At 57.8% G+C, this 26,246-nt stretch overlaps 1 protein-coding gene across 1 annotated transcript in view; it reads left to right on the top strand.

The window, feature by feature from the left end:
• The window catches only part of KLHL29 (kelch like family member 29), a 287,072-nt gene that overhangs the window by 249,139 nt on the left and 11,687 nt on the right, over window positions 1-26,246 (top strand). The window contains exons 6-8 of the mRNA XM_069494807.1: window positions 14,308-14,446; window positions 22,925-23,127; window positions 24,080-24,339. Of these exons, the coding sequence (XP_069350908.1) occupies window positions 14,308-14,446; window positions 22,925-23,127; window positions 24,080-24,339 (602 nt within the window). The remainder of the gene's footprint in view (window positions 1-14,307; window positions 14,447-22,924; window positions 23,128-24,079; window positions 24,340-26,246) is intronic.

The raw sequence follows: 26,246 nt of genomic DNA, 5'->3' as shown, positions 1-26,246 counted from the left end.
CCACCGCTGAGTGACCAGAGCCACAGGGAATCTCCCACACAGCCCAGAAAAGCTGAGGAGGTGAGGAGTCAGCCTGAAATAATTAAAGAATAAAATTGTCCTTTAAAACTCGATTTGAGCCTGCAAGAGTGGAGCTGGCGGCAGGGGATGGTGTCCGCGGCCTGGGCCTCTCTCACAGGCCTGAGTGGCAGCTCCAGGCTGGCCGGTAGCTGAGCTGGAGCCGCTGGTACTCGGGTGGAGAATTTTCTGAGTGTGAGAGCTCTTTTTCCTCTTGGGAAGTTGGGCCAACAAGAACTGAGGGTGACTTCTGAGGACAGCAAGGCCGAGCTGTGTCCCAACACAACATGGCTGGCTTCTCGCCACTGGGCCATAATCCCAGGGTGTGTCAGGGATCGGATGGGTGGCTTGTCAGCAGGGACCCAGAGATTTCTGTACTTGAGAGGTCACTCTAACAGGTCCTCACTGAGACAGAATCATACCTGAACTGATTTCCAGTGCCCAACTGGGACACTAGTCACGGAGTTTCCACTGTGGCCTGAAAGGATTGGTACCCTCTGCCACCAGCACCACCAAAAGTGAGGTCTGTGCTCAGGTGGATTTGCGTTTCAAATAGGGAGCCCCTTCCGGATACGGGCTGTCCACTGGGTCCGTGGGGGCACTGTCTCCCTCTGGGAGGTGAGCACTGTGGTGGGGACAGGCCATGCCTCCTTCACCCCAAGTTGTGCATGAAGTCACAAGGACAATGGGGAAGATACTGAGTCATGGGTGTTGCAGAGGAAATGTTCAGTCAACAAAAATGTTTTGTGCACCTACTGTGCATAGCAAACCAAACTCCCTGCACTCACAGAGCTCAAATTCGAGCTCCCCAAAGCCTCCCAAATGGTTATGGCATCTGCGTCCCAGATGCAGCAACTAGAGAAATAAGAAATTCCATGTGACTTTTCCAGGGCTGTCTAAAACAGGCTGAGCTGGGATCCCAAAAATCCAGGGCAGGATTCTCAGGTAGATCTTCCGAATCACATCCCAGCGCCCCTTGGCAAGCTCCCTCCACCGCAGGCAGCAACTGAGGCTCGGGAAGGACATCCGGTGAGCTGCAGCCTTCTGGAAAAGCCAGTTCCTCTCAGTTTTTCTCAGGAGCAGGGTCAGAGGCCAGCAGGTTGCAGAACTTGCTCAAACTGCAGGCAGCCACGCAAGGGTGTCCTGGAGTTACAGAGCCCATGACTATCCAATGAGGCCCAGAAGGGGCTGCAAATTCATGCTGGGTGCACCAGGAGCACCCCCTGAGGAAGTGTGCACCGGGGCACCATCTCTGATCTTGACTAGGCGGCAAGTTTTCATCTGAAGTCCAGTGTCTCCTGATGTGTGTAAATGAGCTGGAGGGTGTGGAAGGCAGACAGCACGTGTGGGGTACCCTGTCTGAGCAGCCCAAGTGCCAAGCCACATGCCAGCCCACCCAGACGGTAACAGAGCTACAGGCAGCCTGACCCTCGATGATCAGAGCTGTCCTCCCAGCAGCTATCAGGCACCCAGCAGTTGCCAGGGCCCTCTCTCTCTGCCCAGTGCTGGTGGCCTTGGAGTGGCCACTGGGCTGCTACTCTGATGCCTCCCTGGCCTGTGGCCTGAGTGAGGAAGTGGGGGCTGTGGTGGGCAGAGCCAGGCTCAGCCAGGTTCCCTGGGGGACTTCTGGGATGAGCTCGCTAATAGAGATGTCTGTTCTGGGAGGTCGTGATACCACCTGTCATTAACCCGGGCACCCTGCCCAGGGTTCTCACCAAGAAATCGTAGGCGGCTGCTTGCAGGCGGGTGAGTGATTTGTGAGGACCACAAGAATATTTGCATAAACATATGTATGGAAGTGTGTATTTATTTGCATCCATTTGCATAAATTGCTGGCTCTTTGAGCTGTCGTTCCTTAATTTCATTTTTTTCAGTAAATTTCTTTGAGCTCTGAGCGCAGTTCTGGACACTTTGGGAGTGAGAACAAAAAGGCAAAAACAACAGTAGTTACAGGACATGAGACCAGAACTTCTCAAACTTTGCTGCACATAAAAATCTCCTGGGGCGCTTTTAGAATTCCTGGTGCCTGGATGGCTCCCGTATACTACTGAATCAGAAGCTCTGGGGTGGAGCCTGGGCCTCAGCATTTTTTGAAGCTTCCAGGTGAGTCCACCGCACAGGCCAAGGCTGAGACCCAGGCCTGTGTCAAATCAGACCAGCCTCAGCCCCCTTTGGGCACCTCATCTCACCCCCCTCAAAACTCAAAACTCAAGCGCTGGTGCCAAACTCGCTCACGGTGATCACCCAGTGAGTGGTGGCCGTGCCCCTCTCAGCGTCCCACCACTGCGCAGTGGCATCCCGTGCAGACCTGGCTGCTCCTCCTGGCCCTGGTGCCCAGGTCGCCCTGAACTCGGCCCCTAGGACCCTGGGCTCAGGGGCAGCGCCTGCGCCAGGCTTGGGCCTGCAGTCTGTTCTGTCTGTGGCACACGGTCATTTCTCCTTCGAGGTGACGTCACTGCCCAGGTGCCTGGGAAGCGTGCGCTTGCCAACCAGAGCCCGCTCAGCCCTGCCGACCTCCCTCGGTCTGTCCCTCCTGCCAGGCTGGGAGAGACCTGAGCCACCACCCCCAGTCAGCCTCTGTGCACACTGGCTGGTGCCCAGTGGGGCCGGCCCCAGGCACCCTGCCCGCCCAGAGCAGAGGCCCCCAGAACTCAGGGCCACAGCCGAGTACACGGGCCTGGCCCTGCCCGTGCAGGAGAGCAACTCTTAGGTGACTACATCCAGTGAGTTTATGAAAACAGGGCTGTGGTTTTAGTGTAGAATCTGGTAGGTTCCCCTTCCCAGCCAGCTGAATACCTGTGGAGAGGTGACCAGGGCGGAGAGGGGTATCGGTAAAGGCAGAAGCTCAGCTGAAATGGCAGGGACAACACAAAAGGTCCTGTGTTGGGGAACTCAGTCAGGAAGGTCAAGGAGCACAGGCCCCCGTGCCCAAACAGGCCTGTCTTTGCTACATCTGGGGTCTCAGACACAAAGACTGTCTTGAGGCACAGCTCCCGGTGTGTGCCAGAGCTGCGCGGAGCTCTGGGAGTACGGAATGAAAGGTGTGTCCCCACCCCCGAGCTTGCCCAGAATTCCACAGGCAGAGCACACGCGAAGGAGCAGGGCTTGACGCAGGACTCGGGAGATAAGAAGGCGCGATCCAAGGGGGAAAGGGATGTCAGGAGAGCCCACCTGTTGGTCCTTCCTGGGACCTCCTGGACCAGGCCCGGGACTCCGCCGGCGGGTGTGAGGGGCAGGGCAGTGTGCTGGGCACCGTGCTGGGTACACAGGGGCCCCAAGGCAGTGTCCACCCTGGGCGGGATGAGCGCTGGCTCCTCCCCACAGCGGGGGCTCTCCCTGAGCCAACACAGACGTTCTCAGGCAGACCTGACCCCTGACTCTGGGCCAGGTCCTGCACTGGGGCCGGATCATCCAGAGGGTACAAGCTACTTTCTTCTTTTGTGCTTGTTAGGATTTTCTCATTTGCCTACAGTGGAGAGATTACTGTAATCAGGGAGATTACTCGTATGATCATAAAAGACCATTAGAAGTACGAATAACTGAAACGACTCCCAGGCTTTCACCTCCCCCGACAGGGTAGGGGGCAGGTGTGTTGCCCAGACCCGACCGCGGCCAGGATGGGCGGCAGGTGTGCGCACAGACAGAGAACGAGGGGCAGATGCTGCTCCCGGGGGGGACCGTGGAAGTGCAAGGTGGGCAGGGGTCCCCTAGACACACGCACAGGGGTGCACACGCACTCCCCTCCCACCTCCTAACCCACATCCTCCCGGGCCGTGAACGTTCCTGGGAGGGATTGGCAGCGTTCGGAGCCCCTGGCATCCAGGGTTTCCGTTTCATTTCCCTCTTTACCTGGCTAACTGAACTGATTATACTCCCAGCTCCGGTTCGCTAATTCTTGCAAATTCTTTAAAACTGTTGATTTATTTGCTGGGACTGTGGCTCTAAGAATTCTTGGGAAATAATGGCTTTTGCTAAAGCAGGTGGAGGAGACTTGTATTTCCCCTTCTCCTTGTGTCTTGCCCCTGCCTGTCCCCCTATCCCTCCCCAGCACCTCTTCCCACTCCCTGTCTGAGTTGGCCTGTCACCTGAGGCCGGGGGCTGGCTTTCCCAAAGCTCTAGCTGACCAGACCTTTGAGGGAAGAATACAGAAAGGCGAGGTTTTGTTAGCACATGAGAGTTCAGGTTGTTGGGCACTTTGTCCGTGTGTGGGAATGCCGTTCCTCCTCCGGTTCTTCCTGCTCTTCTAGTTCCAAAGCTCACCCTCCTGCGGGTCTGCAGCATTGCGGGCAGAGGCCCTGGGGCTGCTCCCTCGGCCTCTTCCTCGCCCCACAAACAGCCGGTCACCAGCTCCCCAGCACCCCCACGTGGAGGCAGGTCAGCCGGGGCTCAGAATGGAAAGAGGACAGGGGACGGTCTCACGGTGGGTAAAGAGCCCAGCCACTCCAGACCCAGGGCTGCCTCCTGGCCAGGAATGGGGAGGAGCCTGTGCCAGGGTAAGGTCCCAGGCAGGCCGTCTCTGTGACAGATCTGCCTGCACTGCCTCGTTCCTGCCCCAACTCCCAGCCTGCTTCCCCAGCCTCCAATCCATACTGCCCCTGCCTAACTCTGTCGCGGCTGGCCCCTGCGGCCGGCCTCCCGGGCCCTGACTCATACAGACATGAGAATATTGGTCAGGCCTGTGGTCAGTGCTGCTCAAAGCAGAGCCTGCCTGGGGTGCTAGGGGAGCACAGCTGTGCAAGCTCACCGTGGCCACCACGGTCATCGCTGTCTTGGCACTCCTTCCTGGAACTGTGAAGCATGAGCACCCGAGTGACCAAGCCCAGCCTCGTGGCCACACACCAGCTACCAGGGAGCCACTCCCCTGGGCTCCCACAGCGACAGGGGCCCAGTTCCCCCCATCTTGGGGCTCTCCCCAGGAGTAAGGGGGTTCCTGTGCTGAGCAGCCAAGCGGACCTTCTCCCCCACCAGCCAGTCAATTCAGGATGGCTCGCCCACCTCACATGTGTCTTGTTCCCTGCTAGTGACACAGCCCTGCATTCCTGGCTCCCTCCCAGCCTGCCTTCCCCATACCCCCACCTGTCCCTCCTCAGAAGTTCTTCAGCACCAGAGCTGGCTCTCTGCAGCTTCTCATGTGGTGCCTGCGTCCCACTGAGCTGCACAGTCCCCTGGGCTGGGGTGTCCTGCTCACCTATCATCCCCTCCCCAGAGCTCTCCCTCCAGCTCTGGGCACCTGCCCAGTGTCTAGCCTTGTGGGCACCTGACAGTGCATGTCAGCTGGTTGCCTGCATGTCTGGGAGATTTGGAGGAGGGCGCCAGAATGGGTTGGAAGGGCAGGAGCAACCTAGAAGGAGGGAATGCGTGATGGTGCAGACAGAGGCCCAGGCTGGGGGGAGTGCGAGGAGGGGGCCGGCCTGTGTGGGGTTGCACCATCCATGGCTGATTCTGGCCCATCTTCTCCCTTTGGCACCTCCCTGAACCCCATTCCCCTCTTTGGCACTTCCTCTGCCCAGTGCCCTGGTCACACTCCTCTCGCAGGGCATTACGGTTATGTGAGTATGTCTCCTGTTAAACCCTGAGCTCCCCCAGGTCTGCGAACATGTCCGTTCATAGGTGTCCCCGGCTCTCCACCCAGTGCCTAGCACACAGGAGACATCTGTTTAATGAATAAACAAATCAGACAGACACAAGTCGTCTGAAGGTCCCAGAACTCAGGGTCTCAGAATCTCTCTCTGAAGGGGACATCATGCCTTAGCCTCAGTCAGCCATGGACACGGCCGCTGCCCCAGGGCACCCCCTGACCTCTCCAGAGCCCTCCTGGCATGCCACCCTGACCCCTGGGTGCTCAGAGCTCTCCAGGGTGCTGAACTTGGCTCTCGAAGCTGGCTCTAGCTATCCGTCCCAGGTCCGTGACTCAAGTCCCTCCAGCCAAGAACCATCCCACCCTCCAAGAGCCCACCCTCCGGTGGAAAAGATTCAGCATCTCCAAATAGCTATTCTGCAGGCAGAACACAGGCTCTTGAGGACTTGGAGTGTTATAAGAACACAGAGGGAGGAGTGGGATGTCCACCCTTACCCCCACCCTGGACATTGGATTCAACTCAGTCCCTGGGGCCACACTCAGATCTCTTCATTCCCACGCCCCCTTTCTGGTACCAGGTTCTAGTCCCTGGTGGGGCACCGACCTCACAGACAGACAACAGGGCCACAGTCCCCCCTATATGCTGACCCCTGCCCCCTCCCCCACCAATCTGCCCTGGCCCCTCCCTGGCCCACCTTCAGGCATTCAGTCCCCACAGAGCTCTCCCAGGTCCTGACTTGACGGCCCTGGATGGTGCATTCACTGCTCAGAGTGCACCCATCGTCCCCTCGGCCTCCACCCTCCACGCAGGGGAAGGAGCCAAGTGGGGGCTTCTTAGCTGGAGGTGGAGGACTGACTGCTGCTAATGTCGGCCCAGCCAGGGCACTTTCCCAACTCCAGCCTTTGCCCAGTGGCCTTCCCTGCTCTGCTGAGGGTCTGCCCCCACCTCTGCAGTGACTACCCCTGGCCACACTCCTGACACTCTGCCCCTTGCCCTCCCACTTCCCAACAAAAGACCATTCCCTTTGACTCCTGCCCTGAGCCCACAAGGCAAGAGCTGTTAATAAAGGTGATGAGTTATTGGCCTTTGTTTGGGCAGATCTTACCATCAGGCAGCTAGAACCTAGAGCACTGAGAGGCTCACTTCCCTCTGGCCACGGTGCGTGAAGGCCCCTGTCCTGCCCTGGAGGGCTCTGGCTGTGCCTGTCCTCAGCAGCGGCTGGGTGGCCAGTCTTTCCCAGGAAGGCCATGTAGGGCTCCTCAAAGCCATTGGAGCTGAACAGAATAATTAAATCTCTCTCCAAGAAGGACCTAAATAACAAGCATACTGATGCTTATGCTTAGCAACTGTGGATTCCGTAGGAACCGTGGGTTTATCACTGTTGTTATTAGCACTGATCTTGTCTGAAGTTAGAGGGAGCTTGACTTTGACATTCTATCCATCCAATTCCACACAACTGTGACATTTCAAATACTTCTGCTGGATCATGTTTGGAGGAAGTTGTTCTTACCGCCCAGTACACATCGGCCTGTGGTCTATAACCCACCCTGGATCCCAATCAGCAAGGAACTTTTTGTGCAAAACATGGTGCCCGGTGCTCAAGGGACCAGAGAGACAAGCCCTCAGGGAGATTACAGCCTAGAAAGGAGACAGACAGACAGACATTCCTCTGGAATAAGGCAGCCAGGGAGCTCTGCTGCAACGGGGTCCACAGGAGAGGGCGAACTCTGACTGGGGGACTCAGTAAGGATTCTTAGAGGATGGGACTTTTTTCTTTTTTTTTCTTTTTTTTTTTTTTTTTGAGACAGAGTCTCACTCTGTTGCCCAGGCTAGAGTGAGTGCCGTGGCGTCAGCCTAGCTCACAGCAACCTCAAACTCCTGAGCTCAAGCGATCCTCCTGTCTCAGCCTCCCGAGTAGCTGGGACTACAGGCATGCGCCACCATGCCCGGCTAATTTTTTCTATATATATTTTTAGCTGTCCATATAATTTCTTTCTATTTTTTTAGTAGAGATGGGGTCTCGCTCTTGCTCAGGCTGGTCTCGAACTCCTGAGCTCAAACGATCCGCCCACCTCGGCCTCCCAGAGTGCTAGGATTACAGGCGTGAGCCACCACGCCCAGCCGAGGATGGGACTTAAGGTGGGGCTTAAGGGAGGGACAGGGTCCCAAGAAACAAGCGGAGAGGAGGACTTGGCCAAAGGGGCAGAAAGAGAAACAGCCAAAGCGGAGAGACAGGACAGACTGGGTGTGAACTTACAGAGAAGGTTGGGGGATACATGGGGAGGTGACTAGAATATGAAGCTGGGGACAAAGGTAAGGACAAGTCACAGAAGGCCCCAAAAGCCCGTGGTGAGGAGTATGGAAACAAGCGGTCACAGAATTCCTTGATCAGGTGGACCCTAAATGAGGAACGAACTTTTACTCAAGGTCACGGGGGACTGTGGTGATCCCGTGACTAGACCCAGGTCACACTCCCCACAAACCCAGGGAAAGAGAAGGGACTGTTTCTGGTAGTTTCATGAAGGTTTCAAAAACTTCTAAGGAGAACAATTTAAATGACGTCATCTTAGAGGGCCTGAGAGTGCCCCAGCAGGTGCGGCCCCCAGGGGGTTGAGTCCCTCTTACCTGGGAGCGGGCACCTGCGCCTGGGCCTCAGGGCCCATCCCGAGGCCAGCTCGTCTTTGGAAGAAGCAGGGGAGATGCAGACCCCATCGGGTGGGAGGGAGGAGGGAGGGCCGCCCTGCGCTTGGGAGCTGTGTGCGCAGAGCCCCCATTTGTCCCCACGGTGTCGGCGCGTGTCGGGCTCCGCCGCTCCAGGATGAATGACCCTCCGGCCTGCGTGGCACTGTCTTCGCTGGGCTTTCTCAGTGTATTTCACAACCGCTCTGAGTTTATAATTTTTTCAGGTCCTTTATCAAATATGTGTCATAAATACCAACGGGGGGAGCATTTGTCACCTAGCTGGGTTCTTACTTGTGCTCTGAAAAAAATTATTTGGCCTCACAACCTTTCTCGGGGCTCTGATTTAATGGACTTCTCTGCTGCAAAGCCACTGAAATTCGTCGCCTTTGAATATTTGACGTCTCTTCCTCTTTATTACACCTCAGACAGCCCTTACAGTCCAGCTGGAACGAGCCCATTAGTCTCTGACAGATAACTTGTGTCGTTTGGTGAAAAATATGCAGAAGTTTGGCTGCAACTTCATATCCAGTCTCGGTTCTGTTTGCGGCCTCACTCTCCTCCAGACACAGCAGCCAGCCCCAGGCAGAGCCTTTCGGTGTCCCTGTTCCCTCTCATGCCACCTGCTGCTGGGTCTGCGGGCCCTTTCACGATGGGGTTGAGACTGGAGCACTTAGGGACGTGCACAACGGGGGATGAGAATTAACCTCGCAGCAACAGTGTTCACGGTAGCCAGCCAGCGTCCGTGGAGGGATGAGTGAGTAGACAAAACTCGGTCTCTACACACAGTGGAATATTAGCCAACCTTAAGGAAGGAAATGCTGGCGCATGCCACAGTGTGGATGAACCTTGAGGACACTATGCTCAGGGACATAAGCCAGTCACAAAAGGACAAATAGCGTATGGTTCCGCTTATCTGAGGTATCCAGAGTCAAACTCACAGAGAGAGAACACGGAATGGTGGGTGCCGGAAGCTGGAGGGGGGAGAAATGGGCAGTGGTTGTTTAATGGGTGCAGAACAAGTTTCAGTTTGGAAAGATGAAAAGCATTCCAGAGATTGTGCAACAGTGTGAATGCACTTAACACTCCCGAGCTGTACACTTACAAATGGTTAAATGGCACATTTTACCACAAGTAAAAAAAAAAAAAAAAAAAAGAACAAGAAGAAGAATTAGCTTTAAACTTAACTAGCAAAGGAGAAATGGACATAGGGAAAGTTGTCAGAGCACTGGAACCCACCATTTATTCATGCCTTCTATATCAGCTAGCTCTAGCTGCATAACAAACAGTTCTAAAATTTAGCAGCTTAAAACAACCACCACTGATTTACACAATGATTCTGGTTGGGCAGTTTGGCTGATATTGGCAGGCACTGGCTGGTCTACATGGCTCACCTGGGACAGCTGGTTCCTGCTCCGCGTGGTCTCTCATCCTCCAGCAGGCTAGCCCGGTTCGTTCGTATGGTGGTGGTGGCAGGGGTCCCAGGAGAATGAGCAAAAGCGAGCATAGCTTCTTAAGGCCATGGCTCACACCCACGCAAGGTCATTTCCACCCCATTCTGTGGTCCAAAGCAAATCACAAGGCGGCCAAGATTCAAACGGGTGGGGAAATGACCTCCACCCCTCGATGGCGGAAGCTACAAAGAATTTTTGCAATCTACACCAGCTATCTATATGCCAGGACCTGTGCTGAGTGTTGAAGATAAAAATATAAATGAAACACAGTCTCGTGCAGGAGGCAGAAAAGTAAATAATAATTACCAGCCCTGGCGTGCTATAAAGAAGTGAGCACAGGTGCTGTGGGAGCTGCAGGGAAAGCAGAGGGCAAGGGATGGGGAGGAGCAGGGAAAGAGGCAGAGAGGCCTGGGGCAAAACAGCACCTTAACTGGCACCGAATGACAAGTAGAGACTGGCTGGATGAAGAAGGGAAGATAGAAGCAGGCAGAGGGGATGGAGGCTTGGAGGGGTCTTCTCCTCCTCCTCCTCCTCCTCTTCCCAGGGTGCAAGGAGGCTTCACTGGGGATTAAGGAGGAGCTGGGGGATGGGGAGGCCGTGCAGGGATTCCTGCTGGCCTGCCCAGCCCTGATGGTTTGTGAAAGCAGGAGCTGATGGCTGGTGGCTTCAGGGAACAGGAGTGTGGAGGTGGCCTGGAGGGGTCAGGGTGGAGACAGGGAGGCATCTGGGAGGCTGCAGGGACTCTGGTGTGCATGGGTGCAGAGGCTGCTAGAAGGTAAAACAGACTTGGTGTGGGAGGGAAGAGATTCTGGAAGGGGCCCTGGGAACTGGCAGGCAGGGGACTGCCTCCGTGGGAAGAGGAGCTCAGTACCAGTCGAACATCTGGGCGTGTGCTTTCTGCCAAGTTGTCCGGGGTGGCGGTGGGGGTGGGGGGAACTCCCCATTAGGGATTCGGGTACAGTGAAGTCACTTCTGTGCGCAAGGCAAGGGCGTGCAGTCTCACAGGCACAGGTGGGAGGGGACCAGAAAGCAACCCCTGGTGCTGGCCAGCAAGGGCGATGCTGAGCTACTAAGTCTGTGCCCCGACAGGTGGGCGCAGCGGCCAGGCCTGTCACTCACTGGGCCCCACGGAGCCTCTGCCTGAGGAGGGCCAGGGTGTCTCTGTGCCATCCCCTCCTCCAGAAACGTGCAGCCACCAAATACTGCTGGGTGCCAGGGTGCTTCTGGGAGCCTGCTCTGAAGACCCAGCCCCAGGCCAGGCTCCGCCTGAGGCCTGCAGACCTCCCGCAGCTGGGAACAGACCCCGCTTGTTGGAAGGCTTCCCCGGGAACCCACAGTACCCCACGCACCTCGATAGGAAGCCCCTCAGAGTTTAAGGGGCTGTCCCTTGCCAAGACGTGGCGTGGGGAGGAGAGCAGCTGGCGCCCCAGGGCCCGGTGTGTCCTGGTGTCGTCCCACGGACTCGGGGCTCCCTCCCACAAGCCTGAAATGTTGGCACCACCCCACCAGCCAGGTGGGCAGCAGTACGCACAGGACAACTGATCGATACCTTGAGCTCTGGGCTCTGCTGTGAAAAGGAAGCCCCTGGTGAGCACTTTCATATTGAAAAATTCTTCTGAAAGTGAATAATCTTCCTCAACTATTAAATCCAGATTTCCACAAAGTGAGTCAGAGAGAGCAGAGAGCACCTACATTTAGGACGGTGACACCTGAGTCTCTAAGCACCGTCCAGGTCTGGCCTCGGCATTGCTGCTGGGACCTTGATGTGAAGGGAAAATCTGCAACAGCCATCAGGACACTCTGGGCCCAGGAGTGGGCATCGTGTGTCCTGTTGGCTTTTCCTGGCCCCGAGCACCGGTGAACTCAGCAGGCGTGTGGCACCCCCTGCAGCGTGACGACCGGGCGGCTCCAGAGCAGGTGTCCCTGCCCCTTTGCGCTTGAGGAGTTGAGGCCCAGAATTAGTTGGCGGCTTGCTCAGGGTCACACAGCCTATTAGTGGCAAAGCTGGAACAAGACCCCAGAGTCAGGACTTCAGAATCCTTTCCCCTCCGCCTGCTGAAGAGGGCGACATCACCTACCTGGCTCATGGTTTGGGCATGAATTCAGTCGGTGGCTGTTTTTGGAGTCGATGTGTGTGCACATAACAGTTTCGCCTTAACCAGCCTGGCCCTGCTGCTCACCCGGAGCTGTCCCCAGCTCAGCCCTCTGTCCACCCCCTCCTGCCCCTCTCCCCAGGGTCCCACAGGCCCACCCACAACTACACTCTCAGTCCTCCCTTCCCGGGTGTCCCTGGGAGAGGTCCTGACGCCTCCCGACTCATCCCCACACTGAGCCCAGTCCATCGTCCGCGCCCTGAATGCGCCTCGTTCTCCATGTCGCTGGCGTAGTTGGGCCAGGCTCCCTCCTCTCTCGGATGGGGAGACCATCACCAGCTACAGCAACTCGAATCTCCTGCCAGCTGAGCGCTTCTCATTTAACCCCCACAAATGAGGAAACTGAGCTCTGGGGGTGTGGGTTCCCTTTCCAAGTGTCGCACAGCTGACAGGAGGCAGAGTTCGGGCTCACGCTCAGGCCTGGCTCCGAGGCAGACCCCTCCTCACAGTGCCTTCCTGTCTCCCTTCGGCCTCCTGAGTCACTCCCCGTCCTGCCTCTGTGTGGATTTGTCCGAAACCCACGTCTAACCTCGCCATTCCCTGCACAGAATCCCCCCCTGTGGCTCCCTGGTGCCCCCAGGACTGAGGCAAGGCCCTTGTGACCTGGCCCCGCCCGCTACCCCAGTCACCTTCCCCGTTGCCCTCCAGCCCGTGTGTCCACTGGCGTCCGCCCCCACCCGCCACCCTGCGCCCTCCACGCTGGTGCTCTGTGCCCTGCTGGTCTCTGTCTGGAGACCTGACCCCGGCTCCCCACAGGGCTGGGACTCTCCCTGCACCCCTGCCACACCCACACCCCTGTAGACGCCCTGCTGTGCCCCAGGCTCAGCCTGATGTGGGGTTAGTGGGGCCAGTGGCTCCCAGAGGGCGGGGCCCCCCACCTCGGTCCCTGCACACGGCATGTTCCCCAGCACCCCCACCCCCCCTTCAACAGAGCCCAGTGTGTCCTGGCGAAGAAGGGCCCATAGAGCCCTTTCTCGTCCCTGAGCTTGTCTTCCCCACACCCTGGAAGCAGAAGCAGGAACCTATGTCCCTCTTTACAGGTGTAGCAGCAGAGGCTCAGGGAGGTGCAGGGGCTCGTCCAAGGGCACACAGGGGTCAGAGGCAGGGCGGGGCCCAGGAAGGAGCCTTGGCAGGCAGCGATGCAGACCCATGTGGCCAGGCTGGAGCAGGGCACACCAGGGGGTAATTCTAGAACATCTGTGTAGACCTGGAGGGCCTGGGGTAGTGGCAGGGAGGCTAGAGGGTGGGGCTCAGCTCTGCAGGCTGCCCTCTGCCCTGCACCTGCCAGAGGAAGAGCCCTGCCCGATGACAGTCTAGGTCATTCTGGCCCAAGGATCTGGGCCTCGGCCAGCTCAGAGGGTGGGCTTTGTCCGGGGCTCCTGGGGCAGGCACAGAGGCAAGGCCGAGGGGAGCAGTGGTCAGTGGAAGGCCCTAACTTTTGCCAATGAAGGAGCAGAAATCAACTAAACAGGGTGGCTGCAGGCTCTCCGGTCCTTCTCTTTTCTAAGCCTTGGGGTGGGTCTGGGAGAAGCTTCTGACATCCCCAGGTCTGGAGCCCACGGGCCCGGGCACTGCTGTGCCAGCCCCAGGTGGCCAAGACACCAGGCAAAGGTAGGTGCACGCCAGGGTGGGAAGGCCCCAGGGGCCACTTCCGGGGACCTGCTGGGCTACAAACCAGCCTCCCCAGTGCTGAAGCCCCAGGCAAGGGTGGGATTCCTGAGAGGCCAGCCCTGGACGTGGGAGGAGGTGCAGAGAGTCGCTTGCTTGCTTCCCCAAAACTCCCTGGGAGTGAAACAGAAGGAGGCCCCTGCCAGGCCCCGCTCGGCCCCTCCCTCCCCGGGTCTCCTCCCACGCCATGGCTGTGAGTGTCTAACATAAGGGACGCTGTTTTTGCAGGTTTTGTGGTTTTATTCCTTTGAACCATATCCAGCCCATCCGCATCCCAGTGCCACGCTTTACTTGGTATCCGATACATCGGCACCCACTGGCATTTGGAGAACTTGTTCCGTAGTGGCATAACAGTTTTTAGTCGTCTGTGATAATGTATTCTCTGTTTGCAATTGTCAGTAGGGGAATCTTTCCCCTCGACCTCTCAATTTCTGGGTTTGATTTTTTTTATCATATTTGGGGGTTTTTTTGTTTGTTTGTTTTTTTTTTTTTTTTTGCTTTTTAAAGTTGTTATTCCTTTGGTTGTATAGCCCTTGCAGTGGCTGCTTGTTTACGCATTATGTTTGTGACTTCTTTTGACTGTCAGTGTTGAGCCAGTCTTGCCAAGAAACAGTATCAAGTATTTCCTATTTCTCTACTTCTTGAAAAAAAAACTTTTTTTAATTGAAAAAAAATCTTAATGGGAACCTGGCCCTGTCTGTCTTCTCTGTTCTGCAGAAATGTTGAAGGAATTGAACCAGCAGCGCAGAGCGAAAGCGTTTACAGACCTGAAAATTGTTGTTGAAGGCAGAGAGTTTGAAGTCCACCAAAATGTTCTAGCTTCCTGCAGCTTGTATTTCAAGGACCTGATTCAAAGGTTTGCCTTCCTTCCAGCTGTGGTCGGGTCTGTTCCTTTGTAGGACGCTTTTGTGTCGCTTTTCTCCTCCCCTCTCTTGCAGGTTCCTGAAGCGTGACTCCCTGTCACAGAGCCAGTAGCCATCTCTCCTCCTCCTCCTCCTCCTCCCAGTGTCCTCTCACACACAGCCTCAGAGCAGCCACTGCCCCCAGCCCCCCACACAGCTGTGCTGGTCACCAGGGGCCTATGCCCGAAGTAGACAACACCCCTGCCCCAGGATGCCACGTTCCCAGTGGATCACAAGCCCTAACTGAGATTCGGAGCACTGTAGACTCCATTTTAAGGGACCACTGCACACTGCCCCCACTGGGCCAGAGCGGGGTCCCCACTGCCATTGTCACTGCTGTCGATGGTGAACTTAGTGCCAGGCAAGCACATCAACCAGACCATGCCCTGCTGAGGGGCATGAGGCGCCCAAGGGGCCGCTTTTCACTTTTCCCCAGCCCCCGCCGGGGAGAAGAGACCTGTAGCCAAAGCCTCAGCCACATGCATGTCCTGAGACTCGTACACTGAGCCGAACCCGGCGCTGTCTGAGCACAGACCAGGTGTGTCCTAAACACGGTCTCTCTCAGCCTTTGCTCCCTCCCTTCTGCCCTCTGCCCCGGCTATTTCTGCCTGAATGAGTCTTAATGGTGCATGAGCATCTTTTTTTTTTTCCATTATGTTGATTTTTTAATTTGTCTGCTTCATACCCTTGCAAAGAAGTCAGGGGCCACCTTCCAGCTCCTTAGTGAGGGAGAGCTGCCGAGGGGCCAGCGCAGGGTAACGCTCACGTTTCTCTCACCCCCAGCAGATTAACGCCGCTGCTCACTTTGCCTTGCAGCCTCTCCGGGGCGGACGCTGAGCCGGGACTGTGCTCAGAGTGGGAGGACAGGACCTCTGCTTGCTTCCCAATGCTGTGTTTGGACTTGCCAACTAACCCCGGGGTGACTGTGTTTTGTTTCAGGATGGCACACTGGCTGGCATCTCCTTTCCAATCCATGTGTCCTCTCACAGAGAGCCACGCAGGAAGGGGCAGGCTCTTTGTGACTTCCCGTCTCACAGACAACTTGGGTCTCCTGCCCCCCGTGCTGGGGTTCTCTCTGTCCAAGCCCAGTGGTTAGGGGCACAAGGTCTGGGGTGAAGGGCATGTCCAGTGGCTTCACTAGGCCAGGGAGATCTTCGTGCTGCCACTCTTGGCAAATTCTGGAACAGCAGTGACCAGCATCTGGCGGGTGGATCATGGATGAGCGTGCTGGGGCCTCACACCAAGCCCCAGACCAGCTGGAGGGCACAGAAGGGGCAGGTTGGTACTGAGCAGCGGCCCAGCCCCGCCTAGACTGCCCTTGGACTGCCTTCGGAGACCTCACGCTAAAGCCAAGCCCTTGCACACAGTGGAGGACCCCACTAGGTAGGAACCCAAGGTAGAGAAGGCTTCATGGACAGGCCAAGACGAGGCAGGGGGCGGGGCATGAAGAGTAGGGGTGCAGACGGCCTTCTCAGAGAGCGTGTGTGAGTGGCAGGCTCTGGCCTCACACCAGGACCTGGGCTTGGTCTCGGGTGGGAATTGTCAGGAGCAGAGGGGTGCAGATGCTCACCCGAAGGTGCACCTCGGTGGCCCTAATCAGAAACGATGGGGCTCCAGGCAGTTGCTGGAAGAGAGAGAGAACCCCTTTGATCCCAGGAGACCTGGGTCCTATACCCAACTCTGCCACTTGGCCTTCAACCTCAGGCTAGTCGTGCTTTCTCTCTTGGACCTCAGGTTTCTCATCTGTAAACCAGGAGGTTGGTTTGAATGGTGTCCAGGTCTCCTTCCAGCCCTGACACCCCAGGGTGACTGTCTGGGAATGGGCAGGGCCAGTCTGGAGAGGCTTCCCAAGTGCAAGGACCAGGACATAGAGGAGGAAGTGTCGCAGGCAGCCAAGGTCACAGGGAGGAGGGCAGGTCAGGAGAGCTGGGGAAGATGACCAGTGAAGCATTTGACATGTGGAGCTTTAGCAGCTGGAAGATCACCCACGGTCCCAAGTCGGGACGCCTGGCAGACAGCCAATGGACAGACTGAACCCAAGAGGTCTGAGGTCTAGGGAGACAGGGCTGGGGGCCCTCGGCGTGCAGGAGGGGCACACAGAGAAAGGAGCGGAAGCTGAGGCAAGTCCCGGGCCCTGCCGCTGAAGGTCCCAGTGTGGGTTTGCAGCCGTTTGAAGTTTTGCTCCCCTGGTCCTGAGCGAGTGCGGCACACGGAACTGTTTGTGCAGGTAACTGCAAACAAACGCCTTCTCCGAGGGAGGCAGACTCTGTGCAGAAAGGGGGCTCCTTTCCCGCCATGCGAAATCATCAAGAATTTCACATTCTTGGTGGTCAGAGAGCAGCTGCTGTTACCACCATGTCACTTCAGTCCCCTTTGCATCTGTGACCCTGGAGGCTTAATGTGCAGCTACAGGACTGGCCCAGATGAGAGATGGCTCTGTCCCTGGGCCCCAAGCAGGGGCCTCCCTCTCAGGCAGCTTCTGGCTCTTGTAAGGGGAGGAAGCAGGGACCCTCCGTGGAACAAGAGGGGGGTCGGCACTGACCTGCCCTGGGCAAGCATTGTCAGGGACAAGTGACCCCCTGCTGTCCCAAGACCCCCCCCCCCCATCCCAGGCATGGCGGCTCTGGCCGGACTCCTTGCCACCTCTGGCCTGGGGTGGCTGACATGCCCACCTCTCCAGCCCCGCCGTGTGGATGCCGTGGGAGCCCCAGGACGGCCTCCGGGAAGCCAGTCGTCCGCCACCCTTCACTGGGCAAGCAGGCAGGGGCCTGGCCTTGGTCTCACAGGAAACACTAGTCTGGCGCAGAGACTAGATACTGTAAAGAGGAGCACACAGCGGGGTGAGCAGAGGCCTCACGCTACGGGGAGGAGCACTCAGGGCCAGCAACTGGGAAGCGGTGGCATCTGATGTGGGTTGAGAATGAAGACTAGGACTCGGTGGCAAGGGCAGAGGCGGGGGGAGCACAGGCAAGATTGTGGGACGAAGGGGTCTGAGGCTCAGTGTTGCCCCAGTGAGGTGAGCGAGAGGGAGCGAGGCTGCAGGCAGGCAGGGGCCGGATCACAGAGCCTGGGGGTGTTGCAGTTGGATGTGCGTTTCCTAAAGATGACAGACCCAGAGCGGGACAGCCGGCTCAGCACCCTTGGGCTCCGTGTGGCCGTGCAAATATCAGGGCAAAGTCCCATTGCCCAGGTCATGTCGCAGGCTGACCCCACCTGGGCCACCCGATCTTTCCTCACCTGTGTTTACACCTTTGATGAGGCCACAGCAGCTTCTTTGCCCGAAGCCTCTTGTCTTCCTCCTCTGACCAGGGCACAACCCCGCACACAAGGAGACTTGCAGAGATGTTGCCCCAGAAGCAAATACTATTAGTGTCCCCATTTTACAGATGAAGAGATTGAGGCCCAGAGAAGTGTAAGGAGCCAGTAGATCTGGGCTTTGGATTGAGGTCTGACTCCAAAGCTCCTGCTCTTACCATCCGCTGGAAGAACAAAAATGTAGTTTTTATTTTTGTGCAAAATCTGTGAGGAAGGAAAGTGAAATCCTAGGGCTGGCAGTGTGGACAGAGGTGCACACTGTGTGTGTGTACTGTGGGTGTACTGTGTGTGCACATGTATGTGTACTGTGTGTGCACGTGTGTGCATGTGTGTGTACTGTGTGCTGTGTGTGCACATGTGTGCGTGTGTGTAGTGTGTTTGTGCATGTGTGTATACTGTGTGTGCACATGTGTGCATGTGTGCATGTACTGTGTGTGTGCACATGTGTGCTATGTGTGCATGTGTGTGCATGTGTGTGTGTACTGTATGTGTGTGCATGCACAGATGTTACAAACACTTGTCAACTGGCCACACAGTCTTCCACTTCCCATGCAGGGCATAATCCCCCCTAGAGACAGGGACCTGCGTGGCAGGCACGCTCCCCATACCTGTGAGGAGCTGGCTCCTCTAGGGTGTGGGCTGGGGGCCCAGGAAGCTGGGAGAAGCGCACAGAGGCACAGAGCATCCACGGGGAAGCTCAGAGCAGTCTGCGCTGAGAACGCAGCCCCCATCCCTCTGCTGCCCCATCTGAGTCCCTGGGGCAATCGAGGGTGAAAACCCTGCAGGAAAGAGCTGAGCTTGGTCTCTGCACAATGAGAAGGGAAGTTCTGTGTAGACCAGCCCTCTCCCACATCCAGGCTTGGGAGGCCCAGCAGGGGTCCGGGGGTGGCTTCTCAGCCCCAGTGAGCTGGATGTGGAGCTGCCCTGGATTTTCTCTTCTGGCCTGTGGAGGAGAAGCACCTTCACCTGTCCCTAGAGGCCAAGACGCTCTCTGGGATGGCTGGGGCCACAGGGGACGTCACTGGCTAGATGGGCTGCAGGCTCTACCAGGGAGGACAGGGGGACGTTCTTTAGAGACAGCAGAGGCGCCACCCCCCCACACCATTGCTTCCAAACATGCTCCCAGGTCCGGGTGTGGGAGAAAATGCCCAGCCACGGAGGACAGCTGCCCCTCATCACACAAATGGGACAACGAAATGGACCTGGCATCGTGCCCTCCACTGAAAACCTCATCTCACAAAGCCTGTGGGAGCCTACGCCACATTTGAATTCTATTCTCTTTTCAATGGAATGAAAATGGATGAACAAATTGGCTGATTTTTCCAAGCTGATTTTCAGGCTCTGTCCAGGCTCTGGGCTTCTCCCTCCCCCTCCCACCATGACAGGGAAAGCTGGGGGGGAGTTGGCCGAAGGGCCTGCCTGACCCGGTGGCGCAGCCTGGACGGCGGGGGCTCCGTGCACTAATGCACCTGCCGAGCCTCACACCCTCCTTCCTTCCCTCCCCAGGCAGCTGGGCACTTACGGGGCAGCACCTGCGCCTTGCTCTGGAAGAACAGGCAGGTGTGGCTTGGAAGCCAGATAACAAGAGGACGCTGTTACATATCTTGGGTGCTGGCAGAATGACATGAGCCAGACACATCACTAAGTCACAAAGTGTGGGCAGGGCCCAGCGAGACTCTGGCATGCCCATGTCACTGCCCTGCAGCTGATGCCATGCCTGGGCTTCCGTGCACAGGGCTGGACAAGAGTCACTTCGGGAGGGAGGGCTGGGTCTCCTGGGCAGAGCGGGACACCGGCCTCCTGCACCTCCTGCCCCTGCCTGCCCCAACAACCGCCCCATTATTCCAGATAGTGCCCACTCCGACTGGCGAAATGAAAACATCCGACCATGGAGGTGCATAAGGGTAGGTGAGGGATGCCATCCTGAAGTCCGGAGGGGACAGTTCTTATCCAGGATGAGCCTGTTGCTACTTGTGGGGTTTCAAACATCCTGAGAGTTGGGACCAGCCCTTCTGACACAGCCACAGACCCAGCCCTGCCAAGCAGGGGCTGCGTCCCCGGCCCTGGGTTCTCCTGGCCACCCCGTCTTGGAAGAAGGTGACCCCAGGAAGCTGCAGTCTTCTGACAGAACCCCTGGGCTCTATGTGAATGGGCAGTGACCCAAGTGTCAGGTTCCTAGACAAGGTTACTGCTGCCTGTTCCCGCCCCGCTGTGCATCTCCCAGGTCATTCCATAGGACCGAGTGGAACGGGACAAGAGCCAGCTCAGGGCAGGGACAGAACAGCCATCTGCAGAGGACGCAGCTCCCCATCAGAGACCAGGGCCACCCATCAGGGGAGGTGGGTGTCCCCTAGGGAACCTCTGCTTGGAAGAAAGAGGCCTAAGGAGTACTGAGGTCCAGTCCCAAGGCAGTCCGATGGTCGGGGGGTGGAGAGCTCTCTAGGCCACACACAAATGCCGGTGTGTGCTGGTGACATGCTCACAGCCTCGCCACCTGGCACCTGGCCTCCTCCAGATCTTGGACTCAGTTGCCCAAAGATCCTCCGTCATATTCCCAATGTCCCTCTGTGGCCAAGTGGAAGGGTCACTCAGGAGGCTCCAGCTATTCCCTGCAGATCGCTTGCCCAGCAGCCCCTCCCCCCCAGGGTGGGGGCCAGGAGGAGCAGACCTCAGCTGTGCATCATGTGGCCAAGGCCCTCCCCAACCTAGACAGCACCTGGGAGGCTCTGCGGCACCTGTGCGCCTCCTCGTGCAGACTCCGCCTTCTCCCAAGACCCTCTCCCCGACTCAGACCCTGAGTGAGATGGCTTCACCCCCACAGGGGCCATGCTGTCCATCTGCCCAGCACCCCTCCCCACTGGGTGATTCCATAGTCCTCAGGGTCAGAGAAATTTCAGTGTGTGTGCGTGTGTGTGCACGTGCGTGCATGCGTGTTTGCATGACTGTGCGAGCGTGTGTGCCAGAGTCCTGATGTCCTCCCACCTCAGTCCTCCACTGGGTCTGACTCCTCGGCCCAGGACTCCTGGGTGGGCAGGTGGACTAGCCACAGGCAGAGGCAGCAGTGACTGGGGCCTTGGGAGAAGCTGATCGGCCCTATGTTGGCCCGCCAGCCCCGCCCTGGCCGTGGCCCAGCATGACCCCGCAGAGCAGGAAGAGCATGAGGAGAGGCAGACAGCGGCTTGCAGGAACGGAGGCCGAGGAGGTAAAGATGTGGAGTCAAGGTTGACCAGATGGCCCCTGAGGCCTGGGGTGTTCAGGATTCCTGTGATCACATAATGAGCTCTTTTTATGCTTCAAGCCACCCAAGCATGGAAATCCATCCTGACAGCAGAAGAGTAGGTGTGTTAAGTCACTTTAGTAGTCTCCATGTGCGTGCATGGGTTTGGAGGGGCCTCTGCTCAGACCCTCTGTGGAGCCGGCACCTTGCCCCCCAGTCTTCTGGGCGTGCCCCAGGGCTTGGGGGCAGAAAGCCCCTGAGAGCCCCTGTCACAGGAGCCATTCCACGGGCAGGGCCCAGCACGGGGCCCCTAGGGGGAAGCCCGGGACACTGGCAGGGCCGCAGGATCACAGCGCAACCTGTTCTCTGCCCGGTTACATCTGTATTTTCTAGGCCCTGGGGGGCCAGTGCTCAGCCTGAGAATATCGCTGTCATGGTGGAAGTTCAGGTCCTGTCATGTACGGAAGAGTCTCTAGGGAAGGGCATTTTCCAGCCTCTGTCACATAAAATCTCCATGGGACTTTAGACCTCATCTAGTTCAACCCTCTTGTTTTGCAGAAGAGGAGGCTGAGGGCCCGGGAGGCCAAGGCCGCCCGCCTGTCGGTGGCAGAGCCAGGGCACCCAGCACCCCCAGTTCCCAGCCCAACGCTCTTTCCACCCAGCCACCCACGGCAGCCAGCCTCCCTCTCTGCGGCCAGCCTGCTTGCTCGCTGGACCCCTCTACAGCCCCACTGCCAGCCACAGGTGCACCCAAGGGACCAGTCACAAGAGTCTTGCCCCCTGGCCTCCTCGCAAGCGAGTGAGTGGACCGCAGGAGTCGTTTCCCACCCACGTGGCCGAGCCCGGCCCCAGGCGGGACCAGGCCCAGTGCGGGAAGCAGAACTGGTCGGAGCGGCCAAGACGGGTGGCCAAGCCGACGGCCTCCGGGAACCTGCCTCCAGACTCCTAACGCTCCGGGTGTTCTTCCTCCTGCCGTCACTTCTGTATTGGTGTTATTCTCGCCTCATCTTATCTGTTTCCTTCCAGGTCCAGCTTTAGGGGCGGCTGCCAGGCGTTAGGAGCCTTTGCAATGGTTTTGTATTTCTGTAGACACCAGATATAAACATATTTATATATTTGTGTCCCTCCCCCGCTCCCCCCAGTTCACAAGCCCGATGCACACTCTACACGCAGGCCACTCTGACCTCTGACCCCGTGTTCCATGTGGCAGGAGGGCCCCGCCCCGGGCCAGGTCCCAGGTCATGGCTGCTGGCTGTCTGTGGCGGAAGTCCTTGGTTGTTCCCTCTCCCTCCTCCCAGCTCTGACCATTCTGTCCGTCTCTCTCGTCTCGTCCTCAGTTTCAAAGCAATGTCATGAAGGGCTTCCTTCCCATGCCTAAAAGGAAACAATATGCTTTGGAAAGAGGTGGGGTTGGGGGGGTTCTGGGGCAGCTCAGGGGCCTCAGTCTTTGGGTGACCGAAGGCCACCTCTGGCTTGGCTGGGACCACAGCCCATCGGAGCCTCCCAAGCCTCGGTCTTGTTGGAGAATTTGCCACCTGGGGCAGCCGAGCCCGGGCCAGGACGTGTTGGCCAGCCGTGGGCCGAACCGTATTGTTTCCCTTTGAGGCCAGTCCTGGTCCTCGTCCCCATCCATAGCTCATGCTTTTTGATTTGCATCTTTTTTTGCATGGACATGCCGAGTAGTGATAAGCAGGGTTTTCTGTTCTTTTGGGCGTCTCTGGTCAGACTCTTCTCTTTCAGATCCCGTGTAGGTCATTAGGTTCAGGTGTGTCATTGCTGTGTCCTTTGAGTCCTAAAACGAAGGGCGTGACCAAGATGTGCAGGGAGATCTAGCCCTGTGAGGAAGCGGCGCAGTGGCCGCGGGGGCGGCAGGTGAGGACACCCTGGTCTCTGTGCCTAGGTCGGTGCAAGACGGCAGCCAGGGCGGCCGGGAGAAGCTGGAGCTCGTCCTGTCCAACCTGCAGGCAGACGTCCTGGAGTTGCTGCTGGAGTTTGTCTACACAGGCTCCCTGGTCATCGACTCGGCCAACGCCAAGACCCTGCTGGAGGCGGCCAGCAAGTTCCAGTTCCACACCTTCTGCAAAGTCTGCGTGTCCTTTCTTGGTGAGCCCTGGGGGCACCTGTGTCCCTTGCAGGAGAAGAGTGCAAATGTGCAAGGATCTTAGCAGCAAGGATCAAGAGGGGAGGGCTGTGTGTGCACACCCGAAGCCCCCCAGGATGGGGCTGGGTCTCGCAAAGCTGTTTTAAGATGATAATTTGGATAACCCCAGTCGCAGAGGCCTCCTTCACCGGCATGAACTGAAGGGGGACTCTGTGTCACTTCCCTGTAAGGGAGGGGTGTGCTGTGCCCCAGCAGGCCGTGTGAGGACAGGCCTGGGGTGTGGGGTGCAGAGAGAGAAAGGTCAGAGATGGGAGCAGCCCAGTGAGCACAGCTGGGGGGACTGACAATCTAGAAGGGACAGGAACCACAGCGGCAGATCAGGCTCACAAACCGATGGGCCTCCAGAGACCCAGACACGTCTATGCGAGAAGAACCATTAGCCGGATCTCAGGAGGGCTTGCCAGATGGACCCCAGATTCAAGGTCAGACTGGGTGAGGCTGAAGCCCACGGGAGAAGGTGGGTGGCATGTGAGGGGTGCCACTGCTGACGTGACCTCAGACACACCTGCCACGGTTATGTATGACACTGTAAGCCTCAGTGTGATGCCTGCCCCAGCCCAGGCTGGGCTCTGACGCCCAGGCCGCCTCCACTGACAGTCAGTGAGGAAGCCCTGAGCCTGGCGCCCACACTCCATGCCTCACAGTCGAGGTCCTTCCACCGGGGCCTGTAGGAGCAGAGGGAGGCCCTGACAGCCAGCATGAGATGGGGCAGAGGAACACTGAGTCATGGATCTAAGGCTCCAGGGACACAGGAAGTGGCTTGTGGGGACTCTGGATGCTGGAGGTGGGGGCAGAGGACACAGGCTCAAAGAGGAATGCAGGGTAGCAGTGATGGGAACAGGTGGCGACTGCTGCCAGGGCCCTTGGTCAGTGGTCCTGCACTCTCGCCCCCAGAGAAGCAGCTGACCGCCAGCAACTGCCTGGGCGTGCTGGCCATGGCGGAGGCCATGCAGTGCAGCGAGCTCTACCACATGGCCAAGGCTTTCGCGCTGCAGATCTTCCCCGAGGTAGCGGCCCAGGAGGAGATCCTCAGCATCTCCAAGGACGACTTCATCGCCTACGTCTCCAATGACAGCCTCAATACCAAGGCCGAGGAGCTGGTGTATGAGACGGTCATCAAGTGGATCAAGAAGGACCCTGCATCACGTGCACAGGTAGGAATGGGGTCTGCTGCAAGGGGGAGAGGGAGGCAGGGCCACCTGTGACCAGCAGGGGAGCATATGGGAACAGGCCGGGGGAGAGGAAGGCTGGCCCCGCCCCCCAGGCAGCAGGGAGGTGAAGGGAGAACTTTGACATGAGAAATCTGTCACCAAAAGATACTCAAGGGCTTGCGTTCCACCTCGAAGAGCACCAAAGCTGGCCAAGAGGCTGCAAGGCCTGGGCGGGCAGCACCTGGGCCCTGCAGGGGGTGGTGGGTGTCTGAGCCAGGGTGCTCTGGGGCTCCCGGGAGTGCAGACCCAGCAGGAGGAGCCCCACCCGTGCTCTGGTTGTTGAGGGGATGGAGAGCACCTGGACGGACCAAATGGAAGCCACACCAGCCACGGAAACCACTGCACGCATGCCCGGAGGAGCGTGAGTCCCTCGGGGTACTAGGTAGGGTGGACAGAGGATGCAGAGATGACTGTCCACTGACCGGGCCAGGAGAAAGGTGGGGTAGAGGGGGCGAGATTTATTTTCAGAGGATGTTAGGTGGAGCAGTCACTCACAGTGACTGCCGCAATTCACTGTGACTCCCAAATCTGTGACTCCAGCCCACAGCTCTCTCCTGAGCTCCAGACCTCTCACTTCAGTCACCCATACGACAGTTCCAGCAGGATGTCCTCCAAATCCACCTAACTCCTCAAGCCCAGAGCTGCAGCTCCTCCTGTGTTCCTTACTTCAGCCCCAGGCAAAAACCTCCATTCCCCCACATCTTCTACGTCCACGTGGCCACACAGTGCCTGTTTCCCCGCCTTACTTCCCCTTGCGTGCATCGACCTCCCCCTCTCCCGTTCAGACCTCCCTGACCACACCAGATTACTGCAGCCTCCTGAGTGCTTTCCCTGCCTTCCGTCTTGCTGCCTCCAAATCCATTTCCACCCTCTGGCTTGAGTGGTCTTTCTAAAGAGCAAACCTGATCCTCGGGTTCCTCCACTTACACCCCTCCTCCGGCCCCTCCTCAGCCCTGCAGGGAGAGCTGCACAGCCCTTGGCAGCCCGCTTGGAGCTCATTCTCCCTGTCTGCTACTCGTTCCCCCTCGATAAAAGCCTTTTGCATCCAATAAGAATAAACCCAAGCGCACCATTCTCTTTCACCCTCCAACGCCTCTACGCAGACTTCAAATGCCCGCCCCCCCCTCCCTGCCTGTGCCTGGCAGAAGTGCTTGCACACCCAGCTCACACGTCACGCGTTCTGTGGGGGCTCACTCCTGACCTGCCACAACACCTAGCTAGACCCTTCTTCTCTCCTTCCAGGGCCTTTCATGTGACAGACCCCGCCCCCATTTAATTGTGCACACCTCCAGGTCAGAGACCAGGTCTCAGGGGTCTTGGCACCCCTGATAATGAGCTTAGTGCATGGCCCATGGTGCTCACCAGTTACTTGTTGGATGAAACTAAAGTGGAGGTGTCAGACAGGAGGGGACATTCAAGTCAGCCTGTAAAACTTTAGCACAGGGTCAAGGGTCAAGGGCCAGGGGCCAGCTGAGGCCGTGGGACACCACCGAAGGAAGGATGTTGCTGCTGGGGAGATGCAGTGCTCATGGATGGGACTTGTGAGCTTGACAATCGCCATGTCCTTGAAGCTTTTCTGGGTCCTGAGTCCCTGCTGCACCCACAGCTCAAAGATTACACCTTCCTTGTTTCAGTCCCACCCTCCAGCCTGGGTGCAGTGCAGGAATGAAGGGTGGACAGGCAGACCCCCGGGGCCGGAGGCGGCATGCCAGCCTCCCCACCCTCCCCACCTCTGGCCCACCAGCACCCCCACCTCTGTCTGGGCTGGCTGGGCAGAGCGTCTGCTCTCCCAAGCCCGACGCGGACTGGAATTAACCCTTTCTATACAGTCCCACACCTCTTCTTTCCTC

Source organism: Eulemur rufifrons, chromosome 19 (assembly GCF_041146395.1).
Source record: "Eulemur rufifrons isolate Redbay chromosome 19, OSU_ERuf_1, whole genome shotgun sequence".
Taxonomy (NCBI): domain Eukaryota; kingdom Metazoa; phylum Chordata; class Mammalia; order Primates; family Lemuridae; genus Eulemur; species Eulemur rufifrons.
Note: the sequence above shows the minus strand (reverse complement) of the source record. Positions and strands in the feature narration are given on the sequence as shown.